Genomic DNA, 16,331 nt, shown 5'->3' on the forward strand with positions numbered 1-16,331 from the left:
GTCTGACACTTGCAGCCTATTTCCTCCATTGGAGACCCCTGGCCTTCCTGCCTGTTACCCTCTCATATATGTACTGTATCCTCTTTAGCCATTTCTCAGTCGATGGACATTTAGTTTACTTTCATGTCTTGGCTGTTGTAAACAGTGCTTCAGTGAACATTGGGGTGAATGTATCTTTTCAAATCATGTTATTCTCTGGATATATGCCCAGGAATGGGATTGTAGGGTCATATGGTAGTTTTTTTTTAAGGAACCCCATGCTGTTCTCCATAGTGACTCTACCAATTTAGATTCCCACCAACAGTGTAGAAAGGTTTCTTTCTCTCCACACCCTCTCCAGCATTTATTGTTTGTGGATTTTTTGATGATAGTCGTTCTGACTGATGTGAGGTGATATCTCATTGTAGTTTTGATTGGCATTTTTCTAATAATTAGTAGTGTTGGCCATCTTTGTTTGTACCTATGGGCCATCTGTATGTCTTTTTTGAATAAAAGCCTATTTAATTCTTCTGCCCATTTTTTGAGTGGATTGTTTGTTTTTACACTGTTCATGAGGTGTTTGCAAATTTTGGAGACTAATCCTTTGTCAGTCACATCATTTGCAAATATTTTCTCCCAATCTGTGGGTTGTCTTTTCATTTTGTTTACTGTTTCCTTCGCTGTGCAAAAACTTTTGAGTTTAAATAGGTCCGATTTATTTTGTTTTTATTTCCATTATTATAGGAACTGTATTAAAAAAAACTATTCCTGTGGTTTATGACAGTGAATATTCACCTATGTTTTCCTCTAGGAGTTTTATAGTGTCTGGTCTCATATTTAGGTTTTTAATCCATTTTATTTTTGTGTCTGGAGTTAAATAATGATCTATTTTCATTTTTTACATGTGGCTTTCCAGTTTTTCCAGCAACATTGAAGAGACTGTCTTTCCAACATTGTGCAATCTTGCTTCCTTTGTAATAGATTAATTGGTCATCAGTGCATGGGCTTATTTCTGGATTTTCTATCCTATTCCATTGATCTATTTTCTATTTTTGTGCCAATATCATACTGTTTAGATGACTGTAGCTTTGTAGTATAGTCTGAAGTCAAGGAGCCTGATTCCTCCAGCTTTTTTTTCTTTTTTAAGATTGCTTTGGCTATATGAGAGTTCCAGAAAAATATCTACTTCTGCCTTATTGACTACACCAAAGTGGCTTAAAACTCAGCATTCAGAAAACTAAGATCATGGCATCTGGTCCCATCACTTCATAGGAAATAGATGGGGAAACAGTGAAAACAGTATCAGACTTTATTTTGTTGGGCTCCAAAATCACTGCAGATGGTGATTGCAGCCATGAAATTAAAAGATGCTTACTCCTTGGAAGGAAAGTGTTGACCAACCTAGACAGCATATTAAAAAGCAGACACATTACTTTGCTGACAAAGGTCTCTCTAGTCAAAGCTATGGTTTTTCCAGTAGTCATGTATGGATGTGAGAGCTGGACTGTAAAGAAAGTTGAGCACCAAAGAATTGATGCTTTTGAACTGTGGTGTTGGAGAAGATTCTTGCGAGTCCCTTGGACTGCAAGGAAATCCAACCAGTCCATCCATAAGGAAATCAGTCCTGAATATTCATTGGAAGGACTGATGCTGAAGCTGAAACTCCAATACTTGGCCCACCTGCTAGGAAGAACTGACTCATTTGAAAAGACCCTGATGCTGGGAAAGATTGGAGGCAGGAGAAGAAGGGGACGACAGAGGATGATATGGTTGGATGGCAGCACTGACTCAATGGACATGAGTTTGAGTAAACTCCAGGAGTTTGTGATGGACAGGGAGGCCTGGCCTGCTCCACTCCATGGGGTCACAAAGAGTGAGACACGACTGAGTACTGAACTGTGAGCTTGGCTATGTGGGGACTTCTGTGTCTCCATACAAATTTTGAAATTTGTTGTTGTTGTTGTTGTTCTAGTTCTGTGAAAAATGCCATAGTAATTTGATAGGGATTGTACTGAATTTGTAGATTGCCTTGGATAATGTAGTTTTTGACAATATTGATTCTTCCAATCCACACATATGGTATATCTTTTCATATGCTTATATCTCCTTCGATTTCTTTCATCAGCATCTTATAGTTTTGGAGTCACAGGTCTTTGTTTTGTCTCCTTAGGTAGATTTACTCCTAGGTATTTTATTCTTTTTTATCTTTGCCCATTTTTGAGTCAGATTCTTTTTTGTTGTTGAGTTTTAGAATTTATATATATTAGTCTGGTGTAAATGTAATTTGGTTTCAGACCATGAATTTTAAATTGTTATAACTAGGCTCAAACACATCTTTATAAATCAAAATAGGAACCATTACAGTTAACACACTTTTGACAATGAGAAATAAGTTTGTTTATTCCTGTAGCATAAAAGTCCATGCTTCGGGATTTAGTGACCTCTTGGAAAGCATTTTCCTCATCCTGCTTGTTTTGGAAGTGTTTTCTCTGCAAAAAGTTGTTGAGATGCTTGAAAAAGTGGTAGTCAGTTGGCAAGAGGTCAGGTGAATATGGCAGATGAGGCAAAACTCTGTAGCCCAATTCGTTCAACTTTTGAAGTGTTGGTCGTGCAATGTGCTGTTGGGCATTGCCATGGAGAAGAATTAAGATCCTTTCTGTTGACCAATGCCGGTGGTAGGCATTGCAGTTTCAGTGCATCGCATCAATTTGCTGAGCATACTTCTCAGATGTAATGGTTTCATTGAAATTCAGAAAGCTGTAGTGGGTCAGATGGGCAGCAGGCCACCAAACAGTGAACATGACCTTTTTTTGGTGCAAGTTTTCTTTGGGAAGTGCTTTAGAGCTTCTTCTTGGTCCAACCCCTGAGTTGGTCATCACTAACTGTCTTACACAATCCACTTTTTGTTGCACATCACAATCTGATCAAGAAATGTTCATTGCTATTGCATAGATTAAGAGAAGACAACACTTCAACAATTTTTTTGGGGGGGGGTCAGCACATGAGGCATTCCACTTATTAAGCTTTTTCCCTTTCCAATTTGCTTCAAATGCCGAATGACTATAGAATGGTCAATGCTGAGTTCTTGGGCAACTTTTTATGTAGGTGTAAGAGGCTCAGCTTCAGTGATGGCTCTCAATTTGTTGTTGTCAACTTCTAATGGTTGGCCACTATGCTTCTCATCTTCAAGGCTCTCATCTCCTTTGCAAGACTTCTTGAACCACAACTGCACTGTACATTCATTAGCACTTACTGGGTCAAATGCACTGTTGATGTTGTGAGTTGTCTCTGCTGCTTTTATGACCCATTTTCAACTCAAATAAAAAAGCTCTTGAATTTACTTTTTGTCTAACATCACTTCCATAGTCCCAAATAAATATAAAATCAACAGTAAGGAATAAGTCATTAGCAAAACAGCATATAGTGAGAAATGTGCATTAAAATGATGTACAATATAATCACATTTATTTAGAATGTATTCTAATATCAAACAGCAAATTTCAACAATGCAAAACTACAATTACTTTTTCACCACCCTAATATATTCTTGACATTAATTCTTTACTAGACTTATGACTGGCAGATACTTTCTCCTATTCTATAAATTGCATTTTCACTCTGTGGAGATTGTCTTTGATGCATGAAGGTTTTTCATTTTTGTGAAGTACGATTTGCTTATTTTGCCTTTTGTTACTTATCCCTTTGGTATCATAAACAAGAAATCATTAACAAATACATTGTTGTGAATCTTTTGTCCTATGTTTTCTTCTAAGGGTTTTATAGTTTTTGGTCTTTGACCCATTTTGAATGGTGTTAAGTAAGGGTCCAAATACCTATATCTCCCTCTCTTTTGGACCTCCTTCCATCTAGGTCACCACAGTGCATTAAGTAGAGTTCCCTGTGCTATACAGTATAGAACATGATGTTTTGATATGTGTATACATTGTGAAATAGTAACCACAATAAAGCTAATTAACATATCCATCACTTCATACAGTTACCATTTTCTTTTTTGGTGATAAGAACACTTGAGATCTACTATTCTACATCATTTCAAATTTACAATACATTATTATTAATTATAGTCACCATACTACACTTGTGAAAAACTGTAGAGCTTAACACCATTCAAACTGGATCAAAGACCTAAATATAAGAACTAAAACTATAGGTTGTGTTTTTACTCTGTGGATATTGTCTTTTGATACATGAAAGTTTTTAATTTTCATAAAGTACAATTTGCCTATTTTGCCTTTTGCTACTAATGTATGTGTATAATCTATTCATTTTGCTATACAGTAGAAACTAGCACAACATTGTAAACCTACTATGAAAGTGAAAGTCGCTCAGTCATGTCTGAATCTTTGCAACCCCATAAACTACACAGTCCATGGAATTCTCTAGGCCAGAATACTGGAATGGGTAGCCTTTCCCTTCTTTAGGGGAATCTTCCCAACCCGGGGGTCAACCCAGGTCTCCCTCATTGCAGGCGGATTCTTTACAAGCTGAGATACAAAGCTAATATACTCAAGTAAAAATTTTTTGAAAATCATATTCTATACCCTTAATATTTGTAATTTTCACTTGTCAATCACACTTAAATTGGAAAATAAAAAGAAGATAAATAGAAAGTAAATGGCAGATGTTAGATATAAACTCAAATATATCACTAATTACACTACATGTAAATAGACTAACAACAATTCATATGCTTGTAAGGGAGTATGTCTATGTGTGTGTGGGAAAATTTTTCATCAGGGTTATCTCTAGGTATTGGAACTATTTTCCTTTCTTTTTTTTTTTTGTATCTTGTAGTGTTTTACTCATGGAAATTATTACCAATAAATAAAATATGAAGAATAAAAATTTTAGAAAAATGACAGAGAATTTTTTTTCCTTAGGTTATAATTACTTGTGTATATTTTTTCATTCTTCTTAAGCATCCATACCAAAAGACACAGCTTTGGACATAGGCACTAAATGGAAAATGTAAGGATTTTTTAAAAAAAAAAAAAACCTACTATCCAAAGGCCCTATCATTTCATAACATAAAGAACACCTTAACATCCAAAGGAGAGTTATCATCTTTGACTTAAGATAAGTGCTTTTACTTGAATAAATTCAGCTTATTGAAACACAATATGTTACAATTGTTTTTCTCATCTTACCACAGAATGGTAGAAACTTTACCATGAATTGGCATCAGTCCTCTGACTGGTTTATTGAGAGCCAATATTATCATACTTGGGCTTCCCTGGTGGCTCAAATGGTAAAGAATCTGCCTGCAATGTGGGAGACCAGGGTTCAATCCCTGGGTCAGGAAGATCCCCTGAAGAAGGGAATGGCAACCCACTCCAGCATTCTTGCCTGGAAAACCCCATGGACAGAGGAGACTAGAGGGCTACTGTCCATGGGTTCACATAGAATTGGACAGGACCGAGTGACTAATACTTTCACTTTCACATTATCATACTGCTTTTATACAATATACTTAACAATCAGTAAGAAAGATCAAAGAGTCCTCCAAATTTGGAAATTTGTTTGCTATTTGACAAATAAAATAGATTGAAGGTATAGTCAAAGTAAAATATTTTGTGCTTTTTGTGTGTATATGTGTGTATTTAGGGTCAATAAGCTGGCAGATTCTGAAATGGAGATTCAATCTATCCAGTCTTCTCTTTCAACAACCCAAAGAGGACAAAACAGGAATCAGAGTAGGAGAGTATTCAGAAATCATGAAGGACTCAGATTAAATGAAATTGCTAACATTAAATTTAATACTGGGGTGAGTATATTCATTAAGAATGTAAAACTAGTATATTTGGCTTGGGTGTATATACTACCTGAACCTGAAAGATGTTTGGAGTATGACCATAGGAGAGTCAAGGAGATAAGAAATAGTCTGTACTACAACTCCATTAATTTCCTGATGCAGGAGAAATGGGTTTTAGATAAAGACCACAGCTATGTCACTTTCACCATTGTTATTTCTCAGAATCACTGAGAGGTTCTCCTCATTTTCTAATAAATTTTCCCTTTATTTGGTTCTAACAAGACCCAAGATTTACTTTTAGAAGATATTGGTTGATCAAAGATTAGGGGCATTTTCTCACTATGAACCATTGTTAGTATACTAAATAAAGTAAAAGACAGTAGTTGTATACAAGTTTTATGGGGATAGTTCCCTTAAAAAGAGAGATGGAAAGATTATGGTTTGATGTTAAATAAAATAAATAAATATAATCTTTTCTAATCAGAAATAATACAAATATATTAATGAATGAAATCACCTTGACAAGATTTTCAGTGTAGTTAGGTAAGAAACCAGATGTTAAGTCTTTTCCCTTAATACCTTATACAAATAAACTTTTCCATACCGTTTTGTTTTCTTTGGTTAAATTCAAGAATATATTTGTATAATATGTGTTTATCTTTTGCTATAAAAATTTTAAGCATTGAATTTCAATTTGAATATCTTCCTTGGATCACGAGTAATTCTGATGCTATGTTCTCCTCTTTTTAGTTTCCACTTTACCGCCAGCAATTTCATGCCATGTTTTTAAAGAGAGCACTATTCAATTGGCGCAGTTGGAAGTTGACATTGCTACATATATCAATAATTTTGTTTGTCACTACTTACCTTTTAACAACTCTAAATTTGTATTATATTATGCCTGCCAGAGAAATGGACTTAAGTCAATATGGTCGAACAATTGTGCCTTACTCAATTTCTGGGAATTCTGTTTTGGCTCTAAATATCATAAATAACCTTGAGATTTTTTTAAAGCTTAAGAATCAAGAACTTCAGGAAGTACAAGGTAAGACCTGTAGGAAAAAAGAGACCGCTGCTATATGAACACCTACATGTATCACTTGCAAAGAAGGAAGTTAACTATGCTATCTAGCTACCCATTTCTTTCTTTTCCTACTAACTACCAGTATCTTCAGTTCAGTTCAGTTCAGTTCAGTCGCTCAGTCATGTCCGACTCTTTGCGACCCCATGAATCGTAGCAATCCAGGCCTCCCTCCATCACCAACTCCCAGAGTTTACTCAAACTCTTTTCCATCGAGTCGTTGATTCCATCCAGCCATCTCATCCTCTGTCGTCCCCTTCTCCTCATGCCCCCAATCCCTCCCAGCATCAGGGTCTTTTCAAATGAGTCAGCTCTTTGCATCAGGTGGCCAAAGTATTGGAGTTTCAGCTTCAACATCAGTCCTTCCAATGAACACCCAAGACTGATCTTTAGGATGGACTGGTTGGATCTCCTTGCACTCCAAGGGACTCTCAAGAGTCTTCTCCAACACCACAGTTCAAAAGCATCAATTCTTTGGCACTCAGCTTTCTTCACAGTCCAACTCTCACATCCATACATGACCACTGGAAAAACCATAGCCTTGACTAGATGGACCTTTGTTGGCAAAGTTATGTCTCTGCTTTTTATTTTATTTTTTTTCTAGTTTATAATGGGTTTTATTTTCATGCTTTGCAGTAATACATTCATGCTCAATTTATACCAGAGTTAGTCACAGAATTCTTTATAAAGATAAAGCCAAGTTATATTTAATCTTATCTTTTAAGCTGTATCAGCATGACATTCTGTAAAACTGGAAGTTACTAATGCAGTGTGCCAATAAAATATGGACAAGAGATATTTTAGGTCTCTAGTGGAAGAAAAGATTACTTCATTAACCATACACATATATTTTGATATATTCAGTTTGTATAGATCTATATTACCTGATTGATGTATGCTATCTAGGTTGGTCATAACTTTCCTTCCAAGGAGTAAGTGTCTTTTAATTTCATGGCTGCAGTCACCATCTGCAGTGATTTTGGAGCCCCGAAAAATAAAGTCTGACACGGTTTCCACTGTTTCCCCATCTATTTTCCATGAAGTGATGGGACCAGATGCCATGATTTTAGTTTTCTGAATGTTGAATTTTAAGCCAACTTTTTCACTCTCCTCTTTCACTTTCATCAAGAGACTTTTTAGTTCCTCTTTACTTTCTGCCATAAGGGTGGTGTCTTAGAGGCAGCTAAACCAAAAATCAAAAATGTACACTTTACAGCAGCTGGGCACAAAAGTTGATCATTAATGGAAGCATTCTGGCTGCAGTGGTCTTTCAGCTAATTGTATCACCTTTCAAAGGATGAGTAAAAGAGCCAAAATACTATGTTATTGTGAAATTTAGCATACAAATTTGTATTCTGACCAGAATATAAAAATGTTTCTCTAAGCTCTCACAGGGTAAAATAATTCCAGTATCTCCTTTACAATATTGATCTTTCTAAAAACAGGTGGCTGAAGACTTAGTAGATTGATTTTTCAGAACTACTATTTTGAAATAGTAGTACTCACTTAGCCGTGACTCAAATAGTACTCAAACAGCTGTACTCATTTGTTTAATGTTTACTTTTTGTCAGAACTGTGAATATACTGAACAATTTTCTGTATTATGTTGCTAAATGCTAAAAGCAACCCTTTTATGTAGCTTATTTTTTTGTCCATTTATGTGTAAAGCATGTGTGCTCAGTCATATCCCATTCTTTGTGACCCCATAGACTGTAGTGCGCCAGGCTCCTGTGTCCATGGAATTTTCCAGGCAAGAACACTATAGTGGGTTACCATCTCTTATTCCAGGGAATCTCCCCAACCCGGAGATCAAACTGTAAGCCGGGTGTGGAGAAAAAGAGAATGAGCTGGGCAGTCAGGCAGAGAAAGATTTATTCTAGGAAGAAAGCAAGTGACTGGCTTTAGAGAGAAACCAGTACTCTCCCTTTACAGCCAACCCTTCTTATACCCTATCAATAGGAAATTGTGCCCTGAAGGGAGGGGGGCCTTTGTTTATCTTTAGCACGCAGCTGGGGTCTTGTGATCATGCAGAGGGGTCTCGTGGTTGGGTGGTCACGTAGTCTTGAGAAACTGGCACCAGCAAGGAAAAACAGGATATCACTTTAAGGAAAAACCAGGATGCCACAGGGCAATGTGGCCACTGTGACTTCATCCCTTGTTTGTCAGGTAACCATAATGGGCCATTTTTAAACAATACGCTATGAGCCAGCCCCTTGTGAACCCTAACACAAAACTGCATCTCTTGCATCTCCTACAGTGACAGGAATTTTTTTTTTTTTAACCACAAGACCACCTGGGAAGCTCAGAAATTAGGCCAAAACCTAGTGGATGGAGAATTTTGAATTCTTTGTATGATTGAATGAGTCCATTCTTCCACAAAAGCAACAGAAATACTTGGAAAATAATTCTTAAAAATCAACCAACTTACAATATTGGAAATTAAGTAAAAGCATAGAACAAGCTAAAAAGTGTCTATTTTAAAAACTACTGAACCTCTATTTTAAAAAAAATAGTAAAATCTGTGACACTTTAACTATTCCTAGCTATGGATTTTCTAGCAGTTACGTACTGATGTAAGAATTAGACCACAAAGAAGACTGAGCACTGAAGAATTGATGCTTTCGAACTATGGTGCTGGAGAAGCCTCTTGAGAGTCCATTGGACAGCAGCAAGGAGATCAAACCAGTCAGTCCTAAAAGAAATCAACCCTGAATATTCATTGGAAGGACTGATGTTGAAGCTAAAGCTCCAATACTTTGGCCACCTGATGTGAAGAGCCGACTCACTGGAAAAGACCCTGAGGCTGGTAAAGACTGAGGGAAAGAGGAGATGAGGGCAACAGATGATAAGATGTTTGAATGGCATCATTCACTCAATGGACATGAGTTTGAGCAAACTCTGGAAGAGAATTAAGGACAGGAAATCCTGGCATGCTGCAGTTCATGGGGTTGCAAGGGGTCGGACACAACTTAGTGACTGAATAACAACAGTTCCTATGGTTCTCCGTCCCCTCAGTGGTGTGGTATCCATGAAAGCCAGAACCTCACAGTTGATGGAAAGAACTGATCTCTTCAGAGCCCTGTTTAAAGTCCCATTTATGAGGACTGTCAATACTTTGACTGAAATAGAAGCTCAAAAACTCTATTCCCAAGGCATTATTCCTATTGAATTTAAATTAGGGCTCAACTCTTTAGGAAAATCCCTAACCCCAGGGAATTATTTAAAGCAATAGAAATCCGCTGGTAATAGCACCACAGGTAGCTAAGGCTGTGCTTTCAGTTGGGTCAAATAAGAGCTTACCCAGAAAGCAATTTTAAAGGAATACCTGGAGAGCTAGATGACCACAGTGGACTTTAAAGTCCTGATATTCCTGCAGACCTAGAAAGCTCAGAATGGTAGTATGCGTGGCCAGAAGTAACCTAGGAAATGAGAAGAATCCAGTCGTTTACTTCTAGTTGATGTTGAGGCCCTACACACGCAAGCAATGAAAGTTGAGGCTGACTTGTAAGCTGCCTGAAATTCGAAGGTGTGCCTTTGTTCAAAGATCTCCTTGGCCAAGGGTGGTAGACTTACTGGCTCTAGATATTTAAAAGAATCTTTTAGCTAGTTGCTAAATTATATTGATTTAAGACTGACTCCTAGAATACAGGCTTAAAGGCCAGAATTTTTTTTAAGTTCATCAGAGAAATAAGTGGCTTCATACTGTAGAGAATACAGAATCTACAGAACTGTCCACAGAAGTCATTAAGCAAATGAGTAGCAGCAACAACAACAAAATTAACAGTAACAACACACAGGGAGGTTCAGATACCAGAGTTGATACACCATCCTATATGCCCAGTTTTCAACAACAACAGAATGAGAAGAGAAAGAGTAATGGGCTGAATTGTGTCCCTTCAAAATTCATATGCTAAGCCCTACCTCCAATATCTCAAAATGTGACTGCATTTGGATATTAGATCTTTAAAAAAGTAATTAATTTAAAAGTCTTCAAGAGTGGTTCCAATGTGCGGATGAGGTTAGAACCATAGAATCAGAGGAACTCCGGGCTCAGGGATGCCAGGCATAGATGTGGGAGGAAGTAAGGGGCTCCTCTAAAAACAGGGAGATTGAGAAAAAGGTGGGCTTCTGGTTCAAGATTGCAGAGTAGAAGGATGTGAACTCATCTTCTCCTTTAAGAGGACCAGAATCACAGCTAGTTGTTGAACAATCATTGACAGGAGGGCATGGGAACCACCAGAAAAAGTCACCCATGTCCAAAGACAAGAAGCCACAAGACAGTAGGAGGAGCACAATCACAATAAAATCAAATCCCATACCTGCCAGATGGGTGACCCACAAACTGGAAAACAATAATCCCAAAGAAGTTTTCCCACTGTTGCAGAGGTTCTGAGCCCCACATCAGCCTTCACAACCTGGGAATCTGACAAAGGAACTGGGAATCAACAGGAAATTTGACCTTGAAAGCCAGAAGAATTTGGTTATAGGACTTCCACAGGACTGGAAGAAATAGAGACTTCACTCTTGGAAGGAAAAAACAATCTTGCTGTAACCAAGACCCAGGGGAAAGGAGCAGTGACCCCTCAAGAGACTGACCCATACCTACCTGCTAGTGTTGGAGGTTCTCCTGTGGAGGCATGGGTCAGCAAGTTCTCACCACAAGGACAGAGGCATTGGCAACAGCAGTCCTTTAAGGTCCTGCTTGGTATAAGAACTCCTGGAGATCACCATTAACCCTACTATAGAGCCCATAGACCCCAGGGCTGGGTCACCCCAGGTCAAACATCAAACAGAAAGGAAATACAACCACACCCATCAGCAGATAATTGTGTTAAAGCTTTATTGAGCAACACCCAACAGAGCAACACCCAGTTTTTCCTACCACCAGTCCCTCCCATCAAGAAGCTTACACAAGCCTCTTAGCCTCATCCACCAAAGGGCAGACAGAAGAAGCCAGAAGAACCACAATTCCACAGTGTTAGAACAAAAACCACATTACAGAAGGTTAATCAGGATGAAAAAGCCGAGAGTTATGTCCCAAATGAAGGGATAAGATAAAACCCCAGAACAACAATTAAATGAAGTGGAGATAAGCAACCTTACAGGAAAATAATTCAGAATCGTGATAGTGAAGATGATCCAAGATCTCAGAAACAGAATGGAGAAGATGCAAGAAATGTTTACCAAAGACCTTCAAGAACTAAAGAACAAACAAATAGAGATTAACAGTACACTAGAAGGAATCAATAGCAGAATAACTGAGGCAGAAGAATGAAGTGACCTGGAGGACAGAATGGTAGAAAACACTGCCACGGAACAGAATATTTGGGGTGGGGCGGGGGGGAATGAAAAGAAATGAAGACAGTATATGAGATGACTGGGACAACATTAAATGCACCAACAATCACATTATAGGGGTCCCAGAAGGAGAAGAGAGAGAGAAAGGACTTGAGAAAATATTTGAAGGCATAGTAGCTTAACACTTTCCTAATATGGGAAAGGAAATAGTTAACCAAGTCCAAGAAGTGCAGAGAGTCCAGGCAAGATAAAACCATGGAGGGAAACACTGACACATAGTAGTCAAACTGATAAAATATAAATACAAAGATAATATATTAAAAGCAATAAGGGAAAATGATAAATAGCATACAATGGAACTCCCATAGCTGATTTCTCAACAGAATCTCTACAAGCCAGAAGTGAATGACATGATATATAAAGTGATGAAAGGGAAGAAGCTACAACCAACAATTTTCCACCCAGCAAAACTTGTTGAGATTTGATGGAGAAATCAAAAGCTTTCCAGACAAGCAAAAGTTAAGAGAATTCAGCATCACCAAACCTGTTTTACAGCAAATGCTAAAGGAACTTCTCAAGGCAGAAAACACAAGAGAAGGAAAAAACTTACACAAAATAAACTCAAAACAATTAAGAAAAGTGTAATAGGATGATACTTATCGATAATTAGGGCTTCCAATGTCATGCTAGTTGTAAAGAACCCGCCTGCCACTGCAGGAGGCATAAGAGACATGGATTTGATCCCTGGGTCAGTAAGATCCCCTGGAGTAGGAAATGGCAACCCACTCCAGTGTTCTTGTCTGGAGAATCCCATGGACAGAGGAGCCTGGTGGGCTGCAGCCCATGGGGTTGCTAAGAGTTGGACACAATGAAGCAGCTTAGCACATACCACATCACTCTACTTAACCCCCCAAATTGTATATAATTATTCTATATCTTTAGGTTAATCTTGTTCTCATTATGGCTTTCAATATAATTATCTTGTATTTTTTAGTCTGGCTATAGACTGTGAAAGCTGATAAACATCTTTTATTATCATGATTATGTCACTATTAATATTATTCACTTAATACAATTGTATCATGATTGGTCAATAGAAAATAATAGAATTGTATATCACCAAAAAAAACTTTAATAGAAAAATCTGTAATCACTTTTTAAAATCCAGATGCATAGCAGAATTACCTTGGAATTTTTTGAAAAATACAAATGTCCAGATATTGCTTTTGTCTCCAAAGATCCTGGTGTGTTTCTAATGAGCAGCCATGTATAACAAAAACTGGACTATATGATTATCTTTTACTTTCATCTAGCTTGTTCCACTTTTTCTATTTCATATTCAGTGCTCCCATTTCATTTCATTTATGTTTTCCAATTTCTTGATCTCTTGTCTCTTTTTTTGATGTCCTTTCTTATGCCTTTATCAAGCATAGTAGAAAAGCTTTTGCATACTTGTATATATATACACACACACACACACACACCCATGGGAGTTTCCAGGCAAGAGTACCGGAGTGGGGTGCCATTGCCTTCTCTGATATATATATATGTAGTATGTATAATATAATATATGTATTTTATAAAACATGAATTTCTTCCTAGCTAAAAAATTTAACATTTAGATTTCGCTTGTTTGCCTTACTAAGAAAAGAAAGGTAGATTTCTAATTTAAAAAAAATAGATACACAACCAGCAATGAATGTTTACTGTACAGCACAAGCAACTGTAGTCAATATCTTATAATAACCTATAATGGAAAATAATATATGTGTATATATTAAAGAAAAAAAAAGAAGTAATTAATTTAAACTGAAATTATTAGAGCAGACCTTTATCCAGTGATTGGTCTCCTTTTAAGAGGCTGAAATTAAACTCAATCTTAGCCAAAGGCTGAGAACCAATAAGGACACAGATATATATACATAGAGGAAAGACCACGTGAAAGCACAAGGACAAGAAAGCCATTTATGACCCCAGGGGAGAGATCGCAGAAGAAACTCACCCTGCCAGCACCTTGTTCTTGGACTTCTAGCCTCTAGAACTGTAAAAAACCACATTTCTAAGTCAGCCAGGCTATGGTACTTTATTTTGACAGTCCCAGAAAACTAAAATAGAAACAGAAGAGTGTACCCATATGCTGGGGAAAGAGAGCCAGTGGATAATGTACTTGAGGAAAGGCAAGTGTTGAACTTAGTATACAGAGACTATTTGTTGTGCAGTCAGTCATGTCTAACTCTTCGAGACCCCATGGACTGCAGCACACCAGGCTTCCCTGACATTCATTATCTCTGAGAGTTTGCTCAAACTCATGTCCATTGAGTTGATGATGCCATCCAACCACCTCATCCTCTGTCATCCCCTTCTTCTCCTGCCCTCAATCCTTCCCAGTATCAGGGTCTGTTCCAAAGAGTCGGCTGTCGCATCAGGTGGCTGAAGTATTGGAGCTTGAGCTTCAGCATTAGTCCTCCCAATGAATATTCAGAGTTGATTTCCTTTAGGACTGACTGGTTTGATCTTGCTGTCCAAGAGATTCCCAAGAGTCTTCTCCAGGACCACATTTTGAAAGCATCAAGACTATAAATCAGCTATTACAAATATTTTCAACAAACTAAAGGAAATATGTTTAAAAAATAAAGGAATGTATGGCAACTTCGTCTCTCCATAAAGAGAATTTTAATGAAGAAATATAAATAAAAATTTCAAATGGAAATTCTGTAGTTGGAAAACATAACTGAAATGAAAATTTCACCAGAGGGACCCAATGATAGATTTGAATTGGCAGAAAAATGAATTTCTAAATTGAAGATAGTTAATAAAGGTTATCCAATCTGTGAAACAGAAAGATGGAAAGGAACAGCTTCTGAGACATAGAACAACATCAAGCATGCCAACACAGGCATAATGGGAGAACCAGGCGGCAAAGAGACGGATAAAAGGGCAGAAAAGTATTTGAGGAAATAATGACTGAAGACTTCCCAAATATAATGGAAAACATTAATCTTCACCCCCAAGATGTTTAATGAATTCTAAGTATGGTAAACTGAAAAATAATCACACCTAACACAACATAATTTAACTGGTAAAAGTCAAAAGGAAATCTTGAAAGCCAAGGAGGAAAATAATATTAATTTTAAAAAAGGTCATTAAAAAGAAAATTTTTAAATTTTGATATATTCACATGATAACATATCATATAGTAATAAAAAAACATAAAATTTACCCAAAACAGCATGAATGAATATTAGAAGTAGAGTGTTGAATTGGAAAAAAATTATAAAAAGACTACTTAAAATTTTATATTCTTTTCAGAAGGCTCAAAATCAAATACCACTAAACAACATATTGCAGTGGAAGTAGGAGGTGCTCTGTACAGTCAGCAATAAGACCTAGAGCTGACTGTGGCTCAGACCATGAGCTTCTTACTACAAAATCCAGACTTAAATTGAAGAAGGCAGGAAAAACCACTAAGTCATTCAGGTATGACCTAAATCAAATTCATTGTGATTACACAGTGGAGGTGAATTCGATTTAAGGGATTAGATCTGGTAGACAGAGTGCCTGAAGAACTATGGATGGAGGTTCATAACATTGTACATGAGGCAGTGATCAAAACCATCCCAAAGGAAAAGAAATGCAAGAAGTCAAAATGGTTGATTGAGGAGGCTTTACAAATAGCCAAGGAAAGGAAAGAAGAGAAGTGAAAGGCAAGGGAGAATGGGAAAAATAACCCAACTGAATGAAGAGTTCCAGAGAATAGCAAAGAGAGATAAAAAGTTTTTCTTAAATGAACAATACAAAGAAATAAAGGAAAACAACTGAATGGGAAAGACTATAGATCTCTTCAAGAAAATTGGAGACATCAAGGGAATATTTCTTGCAAAGATGGGCATGATAAAGGACAGAAATGGTAAGAATCCAACAGAAGCAGAAGAGATTAAAAAGAGGTGGCAAGAATACACAAAAGAACTATACAAAAAAGATCTTAATGACCCAGATAACCATGATGGTGTGGTCACTCCCCTAGAGCCAGGTATCTTGGAGTGTGAAGTCAAGTGGGCCTTAGGAAGAATTACTACAAAGTTAGTGGAGGTGATAGAATTCCAGCTGAGCTATTTCAAATCCTAAAAGATGATGCTGTTGAAATGCTACACTCAATATGTCAGCAAATTTAGAAAACTCAGCAGTGGCCATAGGACTGGA

At 37.2% G+C, this 16,331-nt stretch overlaps 1 protein-coding gene across 1 annotated transcript in view; it reads left to right on the top strand.

Annotated features, from left to right (window-relative positions):
• The window catches only part of LOC104986729 (ATP-binding cassette sub-family A member 3-like), a 201,002-nt gene that overhangs the window by 138,141 nt on the left and 46,530 nt on the right, over positions 1–16,331 (top strand). Inside the window, exons 17-18 of the mRNA XM_010837415.1 lie at positions 5,605–5,764; positions 6,503–6,797. Coding sequence (XP_010835717.1) covers positions 5,605–5,764; positions 6,503–6,797 — 455 coding nt within the window. The remainder of the gene's footprint in view (positions 1–5,604; positions 5,765–6,502; positions 6,798–16,331) is intronic.

The sequence above is a fragment of the Bison bison genome, unplaced genomic scaffold (genome assembly GCF_000754665.1).
Source record: "Bison bison bison isolate TAMUID 2011002044 unplaced genomic scaffold, Bison_UMD1.0 scf7180017864072, whole genome shotgun sequence".
NCBI lineage: Eukaryota > Metazoa > Chordata > Mammalia > Artiodactyla > Bovidae > Bison > Bison bison.